At 41.5% G+C, this 20,606-nt stretch overlaps 1 protein-coding gene across 7 annotated transcripts in view; it reads right to left on the bottom strand.

Annotated features, from left to right (window-relative positions):
* Positions 1-8,343: 8,343 nt before the first annotated feature.
* Positions 8,344-20,606, bottom strand: part of LOC117359220 (probable palmitoyltransferase ZDHHC1) — a 570,963-nt gene continuing 558,700 nt past the window's right edge. For all 7 annotated transcript variants that reach the window (XM_033941591.1, XM_033941593.1, XM_033941589.1 and 4 more), the window contains one exon: positions 8,344-11,758. In XM_033941591.1, the coding sequence (XP_033797482.1) occupies positions 11,193-11,758 (566 nt within the window). In that variant the 3' untranslated portion in view covers positions 8,344-11,192. The remainder of the gene's footprint in view (positions 11,759-20,606) is intronic.

Raw genomic sequence — 20,606 nt, forward strand, 5'->3', positions numbered from 1 at the left:
GTGTATTGTTTATATAATGCTAATAAGGATTAAGTATGTTGGATTATATTTTGGGGTCCAATTTTTGTTAGAATAGAAATGATTCTGAAATTATTCTCACTAAATGTCAATGGCCTTAATCATCCAGTTAAGAGGAAAAAACTCTTAATTTCTTGAAACAACAAAATGCAGATATATATTACATTCAGGAAACACATTTAAATGCCTTAGAATCGAGTAAGTTGGAACAGGGATAGGTTAAACATGTGGCAGGAGTGGCTATTTTAATTAATAAAAAATGTTTGGCTACATTTAAATTCCTTTCTGCTGATCCTTTAGGTTGATGGGTTCAAGTGAAAATGAGCATGGGAAAAACACACACTGAAGCTCATTAACATATATGCCCCTAATTCAAATGAAATTGAATTTTTCAAGGCTCTGCAACAGTTGATTCTACCACTGGCTGCCTCTGATTTAGTGGTGGCAGGAGACTTCAATGCTGAAATGGATCCATTGCTGGATAAAAAACCTAGTAGGATGTTAAAATCATTAAGACTGGATAATTTGGTTCAATCTTGTGGATTGAAGGATATATGGCGGATTCTTCATTATAATGCTCAGGAGTTTTCTTTTACTCTCATGTTCATAAATCATTTTCACGTAGATTATGGGCTCCTTTTACAAAGGTGCGCTAGCGGTTTTAGCGCGCGCATAGTGCACGCAAAAATGCCACGTGTGTTAGCCACTACTGCCTCCTTTTAAGCAGATGGTAGTTTTTCAGCTAATCATATGCATACACTAAAAACGCTAGCGCACCCTTGTAAAAGGAGCCCTATGTATTTGTATCAGACATATTTGTACAATAGATTACAAAAGCCACTATTGATCCAATCATTTTGTCAGATAATGGTGGAGTTTGGATTGAATTTAAAGTTGAAGAGCAAGAATATAATAAACCTGCTTGGAGATTTAATAATACATTGCTTGCAGATGCAAAATTTATTGAGGAATTCCAAATAAAAATGAAGGAATATTTTAAACTTAATGCCTCAGAGGAGATCTCTTTAGAAATACTTTGGGATGCTTTTAAAGCTACCATGAGAGGGCAAATTATCTCATATTCGGCTCATGTCAGGAAACAACTTAAGCTAGAATTCTCTAATTTGGAACAAAATTTTAAAGACTTGGGGCTTCTTTTACAAAGCCACGCTAGGGCATTAATGTGCGGAAGAGTGCGCACTAAATTGCCGCGTGTGCTAGCTGCTACTGCCTCTTTTTGAGCAGGCAGTAGATTTTTGGCTAGCGCATGCTATATTGTGCGCTAATCCAATACGTGCGCTAAAACACTTAGTGCACCTTCGTAAAAGGAGCCCTTAGAATCACAATTGGCCTTGAAATGGGAACAAAATACTTTACAGGCCCTCTTAAAAGCTAAATACAAATATAATGAGATTTCCTCTAAAACGGATAGAAAAGAGTTGTTTTCTCAGCAGGCTCTGTATTATAAAGCGGGAAGAGTATTAGCTATCTTAAAGCTAAAAAAAAGAAAATACAAATTGTGGCTATCAAAGATGAGAATGGGGAAACCCACTCTCAAATTGGAAGTATCTTAAAACAATTTTTGAAGTATTATAAAGCTTTATATGCTTCTGAGCTCTTCAAATAAAGAACTTGATGGATTAGAGTTTTTATAATTAATTAAGGGACCTAAAATTCCCAAGCATATAAAGGGATCTCTTGAATTTCCTATTTCACTAAAAGAACTACAAACAGCGTTGAAGTCCCTTAGAGTTGGATCTGCTCCAGGTGGTGATGGGTTCACTGTAGAGTTTTATAAATCTATTAAATTTATATCAGGCTCAACTGACTAGAGGATGCATTATAGGTACTATGGCAGAATCTTTAACTATAGTTTTGCCGAAGCCAAATAAAGATCCTACGTTGGTTTCAAATTACAGGCCTATTTCTTTGATTAATGTAGATGGCAAACTTTTGGCTAAGTTATTGGCTTTAGGCTTGGCCAAGGCTCTCCCTTATATCATTGGTATGCACCAAATGGGTTTTGTTGCTCAAAGACATTCTTCAAATAACACCAGACTGGCTTTTCATATCTTAAATTTAACAAAAGCCATGAATGATCTGGCCTTCTCTGTATCCTTGGACCTTCATCCTCTGTATCCTTGGACCGTCTATTTGAATCTTGGAGTTCAGCCAAAGGGACTGACAGGTGGATTTATGAATTGGAATAGGTGTCAAATTATTAATACATTTTAATGTCTGCCATGTATCCAGCAAAATTCTATTGTCCTTATATAACCTCGGAAACTTGATACTCAAAATGTGACTTAATCTCAGTTGAGACAGGAGCTGCCATTCCAACCATAACCAATCAGGAAGATTTTCCATGAGCTCGGGGAGGATCCAATACATACCTTGACACATTATATAGGCTTGATGGTACCTATAAAATTTGGAAAATTTACCCCTCCCTCCACAAATGGTTTTTGTAAAGATACTAAAGCAATTTTCACAGCTTTCCCCAGCCAAATAAATTTAGTAAGAATACTATTTAATTTTTTGTAAAAAGACCCCTGAAAAAACACTGGTAACATACCCATTTGGTAGCAGTCCACAGGCAAAATCATCATCTTAACCGTTTGAACTCTCCCCCACCAAGACAGATGTAAAGGGTTCCATTGGTCACACATTTCTGTACTTTCATCGTTTCATCCAGTGTACATTTTATCCAAATACTTAAGTATTTTATACCCTCTTCCATCCAAAGAAATAATCCTTTTGGACAATGTACATTCAGTGGAAGAACCTCCGTTTTACTCCAATTTATTTTATATCCAGAAAATTTACCAAATCTATCAATCAAATCTAGAAAATGTGGAATAGTAGTTTCAGGATTCTTCAAATGAAGCAAAATATCATCTGCATAAGCAGACACTTTATATTCCCGACCTGCATAAGGAATAGCTTGTATCTCTTCTGCTTGCTGAATAGCCAATAACAAGGGTTCCAATACAATGTCAAAAAGCAAAGGAGATAACGGACACCCTTGTCTAACTCCCCTCTCCAGACAAAAACATTCTGAAAAGGTATTATTTATATATAATCTGGAAGAAGGGGAACTGGAATCGGACAAGAGGTCAATTGAGAGGCAACAGGCCCAGGACAAATACCAGGAAGTTCTGTTTCACACAGCGAGTGGTGGACGCTTGGAATGCTCTCCCGGAGGTTATGACAGAGACCACCATTCTGGGTTTCAAGGGCAAGTTGGATGCACACCTTCTTGCAAATCACATTGAGGGATACAGGTAAACAAGGTCTTCATTGGGGAACACCTGGCTTGGCCTCCGCGTGTGCGGGTCACCGGACTAGATGGACCAAAGGTCTGATTCGGTGAAGGCGTTTCTTATGTTCATATGTATACAAGTTTGAATCATTTGTACAAATCCGGAACCAATACCAAACCAATCCATTGCTGGGTTTAAGGTCATCTGGAAACATTGGATAAAGGCAGGTATACACACTTTGAATGATGTAATGTCAGATGGTAAACTGCTTGACTTTTCACGATTGCAACATAGATTTAGTCTTACTAATTCTCAAAGTTATAGATGGTTGCAGTTGAAGCAGGCCATTCAGGAAGGGTTCCCTGAGTGGAAAAATCTTAAAAATCAATATAGCTTGCCGGTTTTATGTTTTCAAGTGGACTTCCTGGGGCACCAGGCTGCTCAGTGATATAAATTAATATCTGGATTTTTGAATAAGAAACCAAAGACTGGTCTTTGTGACATTTGGAGCATTGAGATAAAGCATCAGATTACTGCGCCTCAATGGCCACGAATTTGGACTTGGAGGATGAAATGTACAGTAACTGCATCTATGAGACAAACATGGTTTTTCTTATTACATAGAGCATTTTGGACCCCAGTTCAATTACAGAAATTAGATAGTTCAAAGTCTAATAGATGCTGGCACTGTCATCTCGAAGCTGGGACTATGGATCATTTATTATACTATTGTCCTTTGATACTTAGATTTTGGAGATCTTTCTGGTATCAAGTGAACAATATATTGGAAAATCCAGTGGCACTGATATACGATACCATCCTATTTGGTACGTTAATGAGAGCTAAAAGTCAAATATCTGCTAGGAATAACAAACTTCTCTTTGTAATGACAAGGGTTGCCATACAACTTATTTTGAAGAATTGGAAGAACTGTTAAATTACACTTTCTGGTGGGAATCCCTTTGTTATACTTTTAAAATGGAACGTCTGGGAAGGTACAGGAAATTTATGGATGTTTGGGATCCATTGACTAAATTTTATAAGGAATGATAACTGACTTTATTTTACTGACCTTAAACATACACATCCAGGGTGGGAGAGAAGGGGGAGGGATTTGTACTGGAATTGTTGTGGAGAATTTTTAGTTTTTTGTGGGTATTTATTTTCTTGATTAATAGGTAGGAGAGTGGGGAAAATAATTGCTTATTACTATATGTAAGTTTATATGTGCTTTTCTTGTAATATTATATGTACATGAATTATTTGTATGCATAATTGTAGTTGGAAAATTTAATAAAGATTATAAAAATCAATGACTTAAAATAAATCAGATTTTTTATTTAAATAAAACGCTTTTCTGAGAAAAAAATCTATTTAAAGATAGTTTTCTATTTAAAATACAGGACAGTTCAAAATTATTCATCATGAAATAAGAATTAGTTTCTAATTATGTAGCCTGAGGCAATGTTTAAATTTTATATTAAATTAATTCCATTAACTCATTCATAATGTCAAGAGCATGATTTAAATGTACATCTACTTATTTATTGCACTGTTGATAGTTGGAAAATCAAAAAAGAATATATAAAAAAATCAAGACTTTCTGAGTAGTGATTTAAATTTATTTAATTTAAATCAGATCCATCCTGATTGTGCCTATCTTGAAAACCAGATGGGTGGAGAAACATTGCAACGAAAGATTAGGTTCTTACCTTTGCTAATCTTCTTTCTTGTAAATCCACACTTTATTCTGGGACCAGTGGGTTATATTTCCATCTTTCTACCAGGGCTTTGTAGGAAGCCTCAAATTTCAGAGACCTAAATCCCTCTCCCTCTTACCTCATCACTGTCCCTGTAAGCATCAGTTAGTCTTAAAACAGCCAGGAACATCTATAGAGAATAATAAGAGAGAGGGGAATGGAGAAACTCCTTGGCAAGTAAGTCAATTCTGCACATATCAACAAATGCAAAACAGGAAACAATGAAAAGTGAGAGAACAGGCCATAAAACATTAGAAACAGATATACATGGACTGATCCAAGATGGCCGTACTTACCTGATGCATGGAAGGTCTCTTCAAAGTTTTTCCTCTCTTTTGTGGTGTTCCTGTTTGTGATGGAAAATATCTTCCTTCTTATGCCAAAAGCACTGAAGTAGGAGTGCTGCTGGAGTATCACAGCGCCCCAAGTCCGCTCTGCTCTGCTCCGCTCACTGGATAATTTTCTGAAGAGGCTGCAAAAGGAGATAACAGAGGGACACCCGCAGGAGACGCCAGCAGGGAGCAGAAGCATAGTGGACATCCATGAGCTAGACGCCATGCTGAGCCCTTATTGCAGAGCTCCTCCTCCTCAACTGCTGAATCTTAGTTCGCTGAAGCGGGTGAAGAACATACCGACGATGGTAATGATTCCTCTCCTGGAGGCTTTGGTATCAACACTAGTAAAACCGGATTCTCCACGTCAGAAGGACCCTGCATTTTACCAACTTCTGAGCAGGACGAGAACTCCAATGGAGATTTTCAGAAGGAGAGACAGATTGGTGACTTTTTTAAAACACCCCCACCCACCCCGTTGTACCTTTTCAAAATGTCCCACTCGCTGGGAATATGCGGGCTGACTGCCACCCACCTGCCTGCTACTACCACTGTTCCTGCTCACCGCCGCTGCAACCTGCTGGCCGCCACTGCACTGCAACTCAGGAGGGAAGGACCAGCATGCGATTACTTGTGGGCCAGCAACGTGCACATCGCTGCACACTGACCCTTCCCCTTCATTGAGTGGCAGTGCAGCTGCGGCAGCGGACCCGGGCCAGAGGAGGGGGAATTGGCGGAGGGTAGGCAGGCTTCAGCGCAGCAGGGAGCAAGGAAGGCAGTTTCCAGTGTGGCAGGAAGGACAAAGGCTGGAAGGCAGTGAGGGGGAGGAGGCACAAACTCAGGACATGGTAGGGATGGAGAACGAAGGACAAAGGCTGGTGAGCAGAGAGAAGCCACGAAATTGGGATATGGGAGGGAGGTCAAAGGCTGGAAGGCAGTGAATGGGAGGGGGCACAAACTCGGGACATGGGAGGGAGGTAGGTCGAAGAGCAAAGGCTGGAAGGCAGTGAGTAGGAGGTGGCATGAACTTGGGATATGGGAAGGATGGGACAATTGTTGGGCCTGAGTTAAGAAAGGAAGAAAGAAAGAAAGGAAGGAGACTCATGAAATCACCAGACAACAAAGGTAGGAAAAATTATTTTATTTTAAATTTAGTGATCAAAATGTGTCAGTTTTTATAATTTATATCTGGTGTGTGTATTGTATGTATATGAAAAATGAAAGGAACAGCCTAGCAGGGAAGGGGAGAGAGGGTGCAGAGTCTGGCAGGGAGTGTGGGGTTGGGTGCAGAGCCTGGTATATATTAGTACACAATTTGGTTCAGAATGTTTTTTTTCTGGTTTTCCTACTCTAAATCAAGGGTTCGTCTTATGGTCCGATGCGCCTTATGAAGTGAAAAATATAGTATACCTGTGCACTTACAACATATTCCTTGGTTAAATCCTCAGAAATAACTCTTGATTCTTTATGGGACTTAGTGGCAAATTTGGGGAAATCTCTGTGCCCTCAAATTCAAGGTCTGGAAGGAAGAATTAATAAACAAGATTTGAAAGGATTGAGAGTTGAAATAGGTTCTTTAAAACTTCAGCTGGATAAAAATGATAAGGAACCGAATGAGATGTGTTAAGTTCAGAAAAATAGAAATTTTGGAAAATAATTCTAGGAATAATAATTTTACAATTTCTGAATTTCCCTCAGGTCTTTGTAGAGATGCCAAGGGAAATGTTGAAAAGATATTTCCTGGAAGTTTTGTTGGTACCAGGGGATTCAATTCCTCCTTTTCCTATTATCTACCAATTAGAAGTCAACAAGATCAGAAAATTCCTAGTCAAAATCAAAATGAAGAACAGTTAGATATTTCAACTATTTTGGAGACCTCTGATAAAGGGGCAGCAGCTAAACCCTCAACATTAGTGGCTTCAGTGGCATCTTTGCCAGATAAAAGGTGGATTTTGAAAATGTTCTTCAAAATAAGACATAAGGAATTTTTAGGGTTTAAGATCCAGATATTCCCGGATGTCTCTCGTGATACTCAAAAGTGGAGGTGTCAGTTTTTGCTTTTGAAATCTGGAGTTACTCTCATAGGAGGGACTTTCTATTTGAGATACCCATGTAAATGCATAGTAAACATAAGAACATAAGAATTGCCGCTGCTGGGTCAGACCAGTGGTCCATCATGCTCATCAGTCTGCTCATGCGGTGGCCCTTAGGTCAAAAACCAGTGCCTTAATTGAGTCTAGCCTTACCTGTGTATGTTCTGGTTTAGCAGGAACTTGTCTAACTTTGTCTTGAATCCCTGAAAGGTGTTTTCCCCTATAACAGCCTCTGGAAGAGCGTTCCAGTTTTCCACCACTCTCTGGGTGAAGAAGAACTTCCTTACGTTTGTATGGAATCTATCCCCTTTTAACTTTAGAGAGTGCCCTCTCATTCTCCCTACCTTGGAGAAGGTGAACAACCTGTCTTTATCTACTAAGTCTATTCCCTTCATTATCTTGAACGTTTTGATCATGTCCCCTCTCAGTCTCTTCTTTTCAAGGGAGAAGAGGCCCAGTTTCTCTAATCTCTCACTGTACGACAACTCCTCCAGCCCCTTAACCATTTTAGTCACTCTTCTCAATCTATGAAATATGTGTTTTTTGAACCTTCTCATCTAACTGCTTTCCTATTCATGAAACGCCTTGATGGAGCACGAAGTATGAGCTCTTAAAAAGATTGGTGGTCTCTTGAACCAGGCTTCAGATGATTTAATTCCTTATTGCTTTTCTAATTTGGTCTAGTAATACTTTTATATGTCTGCTCTAAGTAATCTTGGATCTTAACTGTGGATTTGAAGAAAAGTATATATATAAAATTATTATATCAAATGTAGAGAAGATTGGAACAGTCAAATTTCAGGAAAACAAAAACTTTATTGACTAATCATTATTAGTCAATAAAGTTTTTGTTTTCCTGAAATTTGACTGTTCCAATCTTCTCTATATTTGATATAAAATTTTATATATACTTTTCTTCTCTATACTTGATATAATAATTTAAACTTGATAAACTTAAAAAAAACCCAAATATTAGAAACCTGAATGACAAAACAGTGCTAAAAGGAGACAAAGCCTGCACTGTCAGAAGGGGGCATCTGAACCAGACATCCCCCCCCCAAACTAAGTGCTAAACCCATTCTGATGGCACTTTTATAAAGGCTAGTCAGAAGTGGAGGAGAGCTAGCTGAATAGCCCGAAGCTCCAGGCTAGTGATCGACCACTTGCGCTCTGAACAGGGATGGTCATAGACACCGCTCCCTAGTCTTTGAGACTTGCATTCATAGACAGAATCACCCAAGTCAGATCCGCAGGGGAAGGCCTCTGGATAGCGAGAGAGGTCACAACCACCAAGTGAATGTAATGGGTCCTGCTGGGGATTCCAACGCGAAAGCAGAGCATCCTGCAGCAGATGCAGACGGGTTCTTGTCTAAGAGATCACATCGTTCATTGCCACCATGGTCCACAGAACTTGGAGGTACTGCAACGCCATTGGGACTGGAGTGGCCATAAAGTCTCTGAAAACCTGCCATAGCTTCTACTGACAGGACACAGGCAGGAAATCGAACTCCCAAATATTCCAAGTCCTGCATCAGCTTGAGGTGACTCTTCCAGTGTCGCCAAGATAATGACACAGCTTGGAATGGCATGCCCAGACCACAAAAGAAAAGGTCACCGCTGCCTCAACACCAGTGGCCGCTGAACCAGACGCTTAAGGACAAAACCACACATTGGTCCTGAACATCCCTCAGGACCTCTCCCCCGTCACTGGGGAGAGAAGTGCGCTTAGTGACCTGCACTGAGGAATCCTTCTGTGAAGCAAAGCGCTTTTTAAAGGCATCTGCCATGGGATAAAGCCGCACCATGGCACGAGCATTTTTCAAGGGAACCTCAGGAATCTCCTAGATGTCCGCAAAAATCCAAATGAGGTCAGGATGATCTAGAAAAGAGCTGGATTGTGGCCTCTGGTCACTCATGAGGGAACATTCTGCAGTGACAGGCTGCTCAGACTGCAGCTTTAATTCCTGGAGAGATTCAGAGATCAAATCTACAAGATGCGTGTGCTTGAAAAATCTGAGCACAGTGGGATCCTCCCCCAAATCAGGGGCTCTGCACTGGTATGGATCCTGGAGATCCACCAGATCTGCTACACCTGTGGCCACCGCGGTGCCCCCCTGTGAAAGCAGAGGTATGAAAAGTGTATCTGGCGCAACCGCGTGCATTACCGACTTTCCTGCCAGCACCCCTGAGGAGGGGGGCAAGAAAAAAGACCCTGGTCCACAGGAGCAGGGGTCCCTGTGACCAGCAGAGAGGCTGGCTGAAGGGAGACAGAAACTTTTTAGCCAAGTATGCCTGATACAGCATATTCAAATCTGGGGAAAACCCATCCTTCATGGTGGGAGCTGACCCCAGCGTACTAGTTTTGGACTGTTCGGAGGATTTACAAGATTTATTTCCTGAGACACACTTGTGTTCCATCATAGTGTTACCTGCGCACTTCCCAGGGCCCCCAAAACATTTTCACGGGAGTCGGAACAGAAGGCGCTAGAAGACCCTTCTTGGAGATCAAAGGCATTGAATCTGGGCAAGCCTTACACCCCTTGCAGGCCACAGCGCATGTGGAACACGGCTGCAAGACCGACAGCCATCCACTTCAAATGAGGCATAAATCCATTATATCTGCCCTGGGGAGGCCATCTATGTGGTTTTCTTTCAAAACCAAAGCTGGCAAGTACAAAAAATAACTTTAAATTCAAATCAGGAAAAATTCCAAGATGGCCACCGTAGGTGCAGATTTTGACTAAAAATAGCATGGGAAAACCACAATTTTAGGGGTTGGTAGGGGAGGTAGTGCATGCAGGGAAACCACCCAAACCTCCCCTTTTTAAGACCCCCCCCCAAATTGCTGATTCAGGCTGTCAGTCTGTATTCATAGAAACATGTGCTGACTGGAAAACACAAGACAAAGCTGAAACAGCTCACAGGGAGATCCTCTAACTCAAGTTGCTGGAAAGCTGGACTTTGCTTTTTCTGACTGCCCAACCGGTTGGACTTCCATGGCTGGGTAACTACGCTACCCTGAGACACACCGCACAGACCGCCTTGTGAAGGAACACAGTCTGGCTACGATCCTGGGCACACCTCCACGGAACCATGCAGCCTGTGCTCTACTCACTGGTGGATGAACCTGGGGTGAGCAAGCTCCCAAGGGAACAGTCCCTGAGCCCTGATCTGATGTGCAAGTTTACTAACAAGCAGGAAACCCTCCAGGAAACCCTCCAGAAGCAGACTTTTCCAAAGGGAAACCTCCACAGTACAAGGGTGAAAACCGTGAATGCAAAGACTGAAAATACACAAAATAAAACACGAGCAGAAAAGACAAGCTCCTACAACCTGGCTTGAAGGAAGGAAAACTGATGCTTACAGGGGCAGTGATGAGGTAAGAGAGGGAGGGGTTTAAGTCTTTGAAGTTTGAGGCTTCCTGGTAGGTAGACAGAAATAACCCACTGATCCCGGAATAAAGTAGGATTGAACAAGAATAGGCTATTCTTCCACTATGCTAGCTTCTGCTCTTAGGTCAGCAAGCAATGATAGCCTGATAAAGTTTTAGGATAAGTAGAGAATTTTTATAACATTATTCTAGGCATGTCTGTTATTGCTTGTGCTCAGTGACACCTCTAAGTACTGCACAGAGAAGAATGTCATAAAACCAGTGATATTTCTCTCAACTTAGAAGTCAAATGTCATTTTATAAATTCCATTTCTCCAGCATGATAAGAAATCTGCTTATAAAGGAGTCTGATTTTTTAAATCCAATGGATCAGAGAGAACTTGATTCCCTTGCTGTCTCTTATTGCTGCAGTTCCTTTTATGGTGCCCAGAAGTTCCAACCAGTTGTCTAGGACTTGGTTTGACCTTTGGTACAGTGGATTCTCCACTACTTTTGCTTACAAATACAGTAGGGGCTTTTGAGACAAGTTCAAACTTTTTGTTATTGTTTGAAAACTTCTGAAAACTTTTCCGTCTGATATTTGACTTAGGAGACTTTTGATGCTTTGACCAATTGCCTTGGTTCTGCCTGCTTAGAAAGAGGTTTTGATGCGAGTTCACTAGGCTGCTACTGGAAGCATGATGGGTGTGCTGCCAGTAATCACTAACTGTAGCACTGCCAAGACATGTCTGGGCAACAGGAATCTCATCCATGGATTCAGCAGATTCTGAGTGATAGTCTGCAGGAGATCCAGCTGCACATATAGGGCTGGCACTAACAGGCACCGATGCAGCTTCAGCAGGTCTTTGAGGAAATGCTGGAATAGGAAGTAGTAGGCTCTGAGGAAGTGGTAGAAGGTGCGCTGCATGAATGAAAAACAAAAGAAAACTGTGTTAGTCCTAATCCATTCTAACAGCAACATACATCCAAACATCCAATATCTGCTATATCTCAGAAGGATGAATTGACTAGTTTACTTTAATTAATTGCATGATATTGAAGGGGCAAAGCCTGGGTGTGCTGTCTGAAGGAGGAGGAATTTGTATATACTATTCTGCAAAACTGGAGTCTAAGAAATACTGTATCTCTTTTTGTGTGAAGCACCATTTAATATCATATTCAAACTCCATGAAGAAATTGGAATGGAAACTCAAATTCTGAACAGCCATACTTCTTTAAGCAACAACAAAGAACCTTTTATAAGGAAAACAACAGATTTTAGCTTTGGAAGCAGCATCGGCAGACGACCTTTGGTCTTGAGCAGGTGTGGGTAATCACAGTCCTCAAGGGCCACTACTCAGTAAGGTTTTCAAGATTTCCACAATGAATATGCACAAAATTAATTTGCATACAATGGAAACAGTCCATGCAAATTTATGTCATAAGAACATAACATAAGAACATAAGAATTGCCCTAACTGAGTCTAGCCTTACCTTCGTACATTCTGGTTCAGCAGGAACTTGATTAACTTTGTCTTGAATCCCTGGAGGGTGTTTTCCCCTATAACAGCCTCCGGAAGAGTGTTCGTTTTCCACCACTCTTTGGCTGAAGAAGAACTTCCTTACGTTTGTACAGAATCTATCCCCTTTTAACCTTAGAGAGCGCCCTCTCGTTCTCTTTACCTTGGAGAGGGTGAACAACCTATCTCTATCTACTAAGTCTATTCCCTTCATTATCTTGAACGTTTTGATCATGTTCCCACTCAGTCTCCTCTTTTCAAGGGAGAAAAGGCCCAGTTTCTCTAATCTCTCACTGTATGACAACTCCTCCAGCCTCTTAACCATTTTAATTGATCTTCTCTGGACCCTTTTGAGTAGTACTGTATCCTTCAAGTACGGCGACCAGTGCTGGACGCAGTATTCTAGGTGAGGGTGTACCATGGCTCGGTACAGTGGCATGATAACCTTCTCTGATCTGTTTGTGATCCCCTTCTTAATCATTCCTAACATTCTGTTTTCCCTATTCGCCACTGCCGCACATTGCGCGGACAGCTTCATCGACTTATCGATCAGTACTCCCAAGTCTCTTTCCTTGGGGTCTCTCCGAGTACTGCACCGGACATCTTATATTTGTGTATAAGATTTCTGTTACTGACATGCATCACCTTACATTTATCCATGTTAAACCTCATTTGCCATGTCCTATTTCTCGAGCGTGTTTATGCCACGTTACAGGTCTGCAATCCTTCTGTGTCTTCACTACTCTGAATAACTTTGCATCGTTTGCAAATTTTATCACCTCGCTTGTCGTACCAATTTCCAGGTTGTTTATAAATATGTTGAAGAGCATGGGTCCAAACAATAAACCCTGCGGCACTCCACTCGTGACACTTTTCTAGTCCGAGTATTGTCCATTTACCCCAACTCTGTTTCCTATCCGCCAACTAGTTTTTAATCCACCTGAGTATTTCACCCTCGATTCCATGGCTCGCAATTTTTCTAAGCAGTGGTTCATTGTGGAAATCTTGAAAACCCAACTGGGTTGTGGCCCTCGAGGACTGTGATTGCCCACCCCTGGTCTTGAGAATCCTTAAGGGCAATACCGCCATCAACTAGCACAGTATTTCTAGTGTAATGTGTCTAGTGGTCCTGAATGCTAGGGTTTTTGATCTGAACTTGCAAGTTGCTTGCAGAATGCTGTCAATCATCTCTTGAACACCACTTCCTTCCCAGGGAGCTACTCCTGCCCCCTCAATTTTTTTCTGCAAGCAAGTTGCTCAAAACTGTTTCTGCTCTGCTCTGTAGTTTTGGCTTGGTGTCTAGAGATTCCTACTTGTTGGGACCTTTGTCTGGGAGAAATAGCAGACTCATGTTGTGGAAGTCTGCTGCTACCAGGATCAGTTCTCAGGGACACCTATTACTTTTGTAGTTTTTGAGCTGCTCACATCCCTGATTTATGAGGAACTTGAGCACAGGCTGTTTGACTCCTTCCAAGCTTGGCCAGGATTATTTGTGGGCTGGCTGCATGGTCCTCTCCCCATTCACGGTGCAAGGTTTTCTGGGTGCTGAGGCTTAGTCCGACCTTGGCTCAACTGGCAGTCCGAAGACCCAGTTTGTTTGGCAAAACTGTGAGGCAGAGTTCTCCATTTATCTCAACTGCATTCCTGAGTTGAAGCAGGCAGGCACATTGCACAGTGAGTAAGACTATTATAGCCTATAACATAATGTAATATAACATAACTCCAAATTTCTAGACTGTATAACCATAAGTTCAATGTGGTTTACAAAAGTTTGCAAAATGAATAATGCAATGAATCTATTTAGTCAGGAATTTTGAAAAGAGGAAAGTTTTCAGCTGTTTTCTAAAATGTTCATAAGATGTATGCAGCAACTGTCAAAAATCTTTCAAGATATTTCTTACTTTTACATCCCTTGACTGATGGAAAAGTAAAAAGGGCCTGTGACTTTCTGCTGTTCTTATGGGACACTATAAGAAATCTATCGGCTAAATATAACGGAGCTAAACCAAAGGCAATTTTTATAAGCAGCCCAACTTAAAGATAACACGGGCCTCCATAGGAAGCCTGTGCAGTTCACAAGAGAAAGGTGTGACGTGATCATACTTCTTCAGGCCATAGATCAGTCTAACCATGGTATTCTGAATCAATTTCAGTCTGGCCATGTTTTTCTTAGTGCTTGTCAAGTAAATGATGTTACAGTAATTGAGAAGACTTAGCAATAGTGACTGAACCAGGATTTTAAAGCTTCAAAATAGCTGTGGTACGTAGTTTCCATAAAGTATAATATCCCTTTCAAACCACGACATCGATCTGGTTCTTCATGATCAAATACTGATCAAAAACAACTCCCAGTATTTTAATTGTTGGACATATGGTGTAAGATGATGAGTTTATCTTAATTGGTGGTTCAATGAGAGTTTTGTGAAGAAGCAAAAAAAAAAAAAAAAAAAAATAGTCTATCTTGATTTACATTACATTACATTACATTAGTGACTTCTATTCTGCCTGTACCTTGCAGTTCTAGGCGGATTATATCAGAAGATAACTGGGCATTTCCAGGAAAATTACACTCTAGGGGGCTGGTTACATAATAGAGTCTTAGAGGAGAAATTACAAGATGGGTAGCGAACATAGGAGAAATTACAAGATGAGTAGAAATCAGAAGAAATTTTAGTTTAAATTCCTGCATCCATGAATCCATCGGATTCGACACAGACTCAATAATTTGAGTACTATTGGACAAAACTGTACTACAGGGGATGTCATCAGCATGTAATGTCATCAGCATAGCTGCCCAGGTCGCTCAGTATGTAACCCAATGAGGAAAGATACACATTAAACAATGTGGGAGAGAGTGGTGAGCCCTGCGGGACTCCGTAGGGGTTTTTCCAAGTAGTGGAAGACATATTACTATCAGCTGTTACTATCAGATGTACATTGCAATATTCTTTGTTGTAAACCGCCTAGAAGTCGCAAGATTGTTGGTGGTATATAAGAATAAAGTTATTATTATTATTATTATATTGTTAAATCTAACCTGATATAATCTAGATTTAAGGAATCCCTTAAACCATGAAAGAACTTTACCTTGAATTCCTAATGCATCCAAAGATTTGAGCAGTTTGGAGTGATCCACCAGATCAAAGGCAATGCTCAGATCAAACTGAAGAGCCAATGCGCTGCTACCCTGACTCAACAAACTGTTAAGATGGTCTTATAATGTAGCCAATACTGTCTCCATTGGATCTTAAACCTGATTGGGACTCATGTAATCCAGAATATTGCTCTAGGTACTTTGTTAATTGAATTTAAACCATGATCTTCACACAAAAAAAGGGATAGATGCTACTGGTCCTATGGGGAGAATTGAGTGTGGGTGTAGGGGGGGGTGAATTTTAAAGGTTTCTGCAGCAAGAACCAAGGTCCCCCACCTCTAAAACCCCTTTCCTTGTATTTTTTGTACTTCAAGTAGGTCCCAACGGGCCGTTTATGGTGTGATTTTACTTGTGGTGGCTATCTTGGGTTTTAAACAATCTTTTTTCTAAAGCCTCCATCTGCCTCAAAACTCCAAAATTTTACTTAAAATCAAAATGGATGGATCCCTCAGGCCTTCCTACCCTTATATTAGGTGTGTCAAACTTAGGCCCATGGGCCAAATTTGGCCTGCAGGGTAATTAAATTTGGCCCACGAGAAAATACCCTTTCTGTTCCTTCCCTCCCACCATCCAATTGCCCACCATCTCTCTCCCGGCTTCCCGGTCTCACCTTCAAAGTAGCCTGCAGAGGATCAGCTGTAGTGATCCTAGCAGGCTGCCGTCAGCTTCTACAGCACGTTCCCTCTGCCGTGGTCCTATAGATCAAAGAAGAGGTGGGACCACAGCAGAGGAAATGTCTGCAGAAGCTGACGGCAGCCTGCTAGGATTGCTACAGCTGACCGGCGATCCTCTGCAGGCTGCTTTGAAGGTGAGACTAGGAAGCCGAAGGATGATAGAAAGAAGGGGGAAAAATGCAGGCCTTAGACAGGGGGAGGAGGCCGGGCCCTGGTGTAGTAATACAGAGGGACAGAGGGAAGGAGGGGTCCAAAGAGAAGTGCATATGCCAAACTGAGGGGTGGGAGGAAGGGACGAAATAATGGGTCTAAACACAGAGGAGAGGGAGAGAGATGGTAAACAATGGGATGGAGGGAGGGAAGGAACAGAAAGGGAGAGAAGCTGGACACATGGGATGCTGTGGAGGGGAGGATAGATATACTGTATAGGAGGGTAGTTAGGAAGAGAAAGGGAGAGATGGTGGACCCTGAGGTAGTGGGGAAGGAAGGAGATGCTGGCTGAAAGGGTAACTGAGAAAAGGAGAGATGGTGGATCTGGGGATGGTGGGGTCCATCGCTGCAGCTGCGGGGATGGAGACAAAAAAATGGAAAGATGCCAGACCTCTGGGGGAGTGAAGGGAAATGGAAGGGGAGGACAGATATGGAAGATGGATGGTTAGCACCGAGAAAGAAGAAAATGAAAAATGGTCAGGAGACCCTGGCAAGCGAGTTATCAGAAGACAACCAGAGCCTGGGACCATCATTATTTGAATAATGACCAGACAACAAAAGGTAGAAAAATTAAATTAAATTTCCTATTTTGTGATTGCAATATGTCAGATTTGAAATGTGTACCCTGTCAGAGCTGGTGTTAGATAGAAAGTGCGAACTAGGACCTATAAGAGAGGATAAGTTTTTTTAAATTTATTTAGTTCACAATTATAGAGACCACCCCCGGCAAAAGAAAAGATGTGATGGTAGTAAAGACTGCAACGTAAACAATATCAGCAACTCACTTCTTAGCATTGAAACGGAAAGTGAAACGAAACAAAAATCTATACAGAAAAGGAGATTACCGCTGAAAAATAGCTGGAAAGTGATGACCACAAATGCTCACAGTCTAAGCAACAAAGTTCATGATCTGCAAGTCAATTTTAGAGGCAGATCACAGAGACATGGTTCAGTGAATCACATGGATGGGATGCAAACATACAATCTTTTTAGGAAGGACAGAGATGGTCAAAAAGGTGGAGGAGTAGCTCTCTATGTAAAAATCAATATCCAAGCAACCGAAATTCAAGGGACCTGGTGAGAGGAAGAAGCGATATGGATTGCTCTGAAAAGAGAAGATGGAACTTCTATCTACGTGGGTGTAGACTACAGACCTCCAACTCAATTGCAGCAAATTGATAAGGATCTGATTGTGGATATTCAAAAGTTTGGAAGGAAAGAGGAGGTGCTACTGTTGGGAGATTTCAACCTGCCGGATGCGGACTGGAATGTTCCATCTGCAGAATCAGAAAAAAGTAGGGAGATTGTGGATGCCTTTCAAGAGGCTCTGCTCAGACAAATGGTGACGGAACCCATGAGGGAAAAAAAGATATTGGATCTGGTCCTCACAAATGGAAAGAGTATCTAATGTTCGAGTGGGTGCTCACCTGGGAAGTAGCGATCATCAAACAGTTTGGTTTGATATAACAGCTAAAGTGGAGAGCGGCCGCACGATACTTAAAGTCCTAGATTTCAAAGGTACGGACTTTAATGAAATGGGAATGTATCTGAAGAAAGAGCTGTTAGGATGGGAGGACATAAGAGAAGTGGAAGACAGAGGTCTAAGCTGAAAGGAGCGATAAAAATGGCTATGGACCTTTATGTGAAGAAAATAAATAAAAACAAGAGAAAAAGGAAGCCGATATGGTTCTCCAAACTAGTGGCAGAAAAAATAAAGGAGAAAGAGTTGGCGTTCGTGAAATATAAAAAAACCAAGAAGAGGAGTGCAGAAAAGACTACAGGGTGAAACTGGAAGAAGCCAAGACAGAGATGGCAAAAGCACAGGCGGTAGAACAAATGGCTAAAAATGTAAAAAAGGAGACAAAAATTTTTTTCAGATATATTAGTGAAAGGAGGAAGATGAAAAATGGAATTGCTAAACTAAAAGATGCTGGGAACTGATATGTTGAGGAAAAAGCAAATGTGCTAAACAAATACTTCTGTTCTGAATTCACAGAAGAAAATCCTGGAGAAGGACCGAGATTGTCCGGCAAAGATAAACGAGAAAATGGAGTAGATCCTGCGCCGTTCACAGAGAGCGTTTATTAACAACTTGAAAAACTGAATGTGGACAAAGTGATGGGACCAGATGGGATCCATCCCAAGATACTGAGGGAGCTCAGAGAGGTTCTGGCGTGTCCTATTAAAGACTTATTCAACAAATCTCTGGAGAAGGGACTGGTTCCTGGGGATTGGAGGAGAGCAGATGTGGTCCCTATTCACAAAAGTGGTCACAGGGATGAAGCAGGAAACTACAGGCTAGTAAGCCTCACTTCAGTTGTTGGAAAAATAATGGAAGTGTTGCTGAAAGAAAGGTAATGTACTTCCTTGAATCTTTACAGGATTTGAGGCAACATGGCTTTACAAAAGGTAAATCGTGCCAAACGAACCTGATTGAATTTTTTGATTGGGTGACTGAAGAGTTGGATCGAGGACATATGCTAGATGCAATTTACTTAGATTTCAGCAAAACCTTTGATACGGTTCCTCATAGGAGGCTGTTGAACAAACTTGAAGGGCTGAAGTTAGGACCCAAAGTGGTGAACTGGGTTAGAAACATATTCAAAACACCTAATCTCCTCTTCCACATACACCGACCAGGTTACCCACTCCCTGACACCATATCCTCAACCGACCAAAAAAAACCAAAAAACCTAATTCATCCTATCGATTCATATTACCTACCAACGCCTGGAAAAAGATTTGATATGTAATGTAATATAACTGCTTCATCCAATGTTACCAAATCTATACTCATTCTGTAACTATGTCTTACCCTAAATGTCACGTACCCTCCTGGAAATGTCCAGCTTCTTCTTATGTAATCCGCTTTGAACCGCAAGGTACAAGCGGAATAGAAATCACTAATGTAATGTAATGTAAACTGGCTGTCGGACAGACGCCAGAGGGTGGTGGTTAATGAAGTCGCTCGGAGGAAGGAAAGGTGAGTAGTGGAGTCCCTCAGGGTTCAGTGCTGGGGCCAATCCTGTTCAATATGTTTGTGAGTGACATTACTGAAGGGTTAGAAGTAAAATTGTGCCTTTTTGCAGACGATACCAAGATTTGTAACAGAGTAGACACCGAAGAGGGAGTGATAAATATGAAAAAGGATCTGCAAAAGTTAGAGGAATGGTCTAATGCCTGGCAACTAAAATTCAATGCAAAGAAATGTAGAGTAATGCATTTGGGGATTAATAATCGGAAGGAGCCGTATATGCTGGGAGGTGAGAAGTTGATATGCATGGACGGGAAGAGGGACCTTGGGGTGATAGTGTCTGAAGATCTAAAGGCGAAAAAACAGTGTGACAAGGTGGTGGCTGCTGCCAGAAGGATGCTGGGCTGTATAAAGAGAGGCGTAGCCAGTAGAAGGTATTGATACCCCTGTACAGGTCATTGGTGAGGTCCCATCTGGAGTATTGTGTTCAGTTTTGGAGACCATATCTGGAGAAGGACGTAAGAAGACTGAAGCGGTCCAGAGGAGGGTGACGAAAATGATAGGAGGCTTGCGCCAGGAGATGTATGAGGAGAAACTGGAAGCTGGAAAGGAGGGAGAGGGGAGATATAATACAGACATTCAAATACTTGAATGGTATTAACGTAGAACAAAATATTTTCCAGAGAAAGGAAAATTGTAAAACCAGCGGACATAATTTGAGGTTGAGGGGTGGTGGATGCCTTTACGGAGAGGGTGGTGGATGCCTGGAATGCGCTCCCAAGAGAGGTGGTGGAGAAGAAAACGGTGACGGAGTTCAAAGAAGCATGGGATGAACACAGAGGATCTAGAATCAGAAAATAATATTAAATATTGAACTAAGGCCCAGTACTGGTCAGACTTCCACGGTCTGTATTTGGCCGTTTGGGGGAGGATGGGCTGGAGAGGGTGTAGATGGTTGGGAGGGTGTAGATGGGTGGATGTGGATTAGGTTTTGACGGAGATTACAGCAGTTGGAACCCAAGCACAGTACTGGGTAGAGCATTGGATTCTTGCCCAGAAATAGCTAAGAAGAAAAAATTAAAAAAATTTAAATTGAATCAGGTTGGGCAGACTGGATGGACCATTTAGGTCTTTATCTGCCATCATATACTATGTTACTATGTTACCACAGAGCCAACGTGGAGTTGGAGAGATTGTAACCCTATACTTCTACTAAGACTAAGTGTCTTAATAAAAA

This window comes from Geotrypetes seraphini, chromosome 4 (assembly GCF_902459505.1).
Source record: "Geotrypetes seraphini chromosome 4, aGeoSer1.1, whole genome shotgun sequence".
NCBI lineage: Eukaryota > Metazoa > Chordata > Amphibia > Gymnophiona > Dermophiidae > Geotrypetes > Geotrypetes seraphini.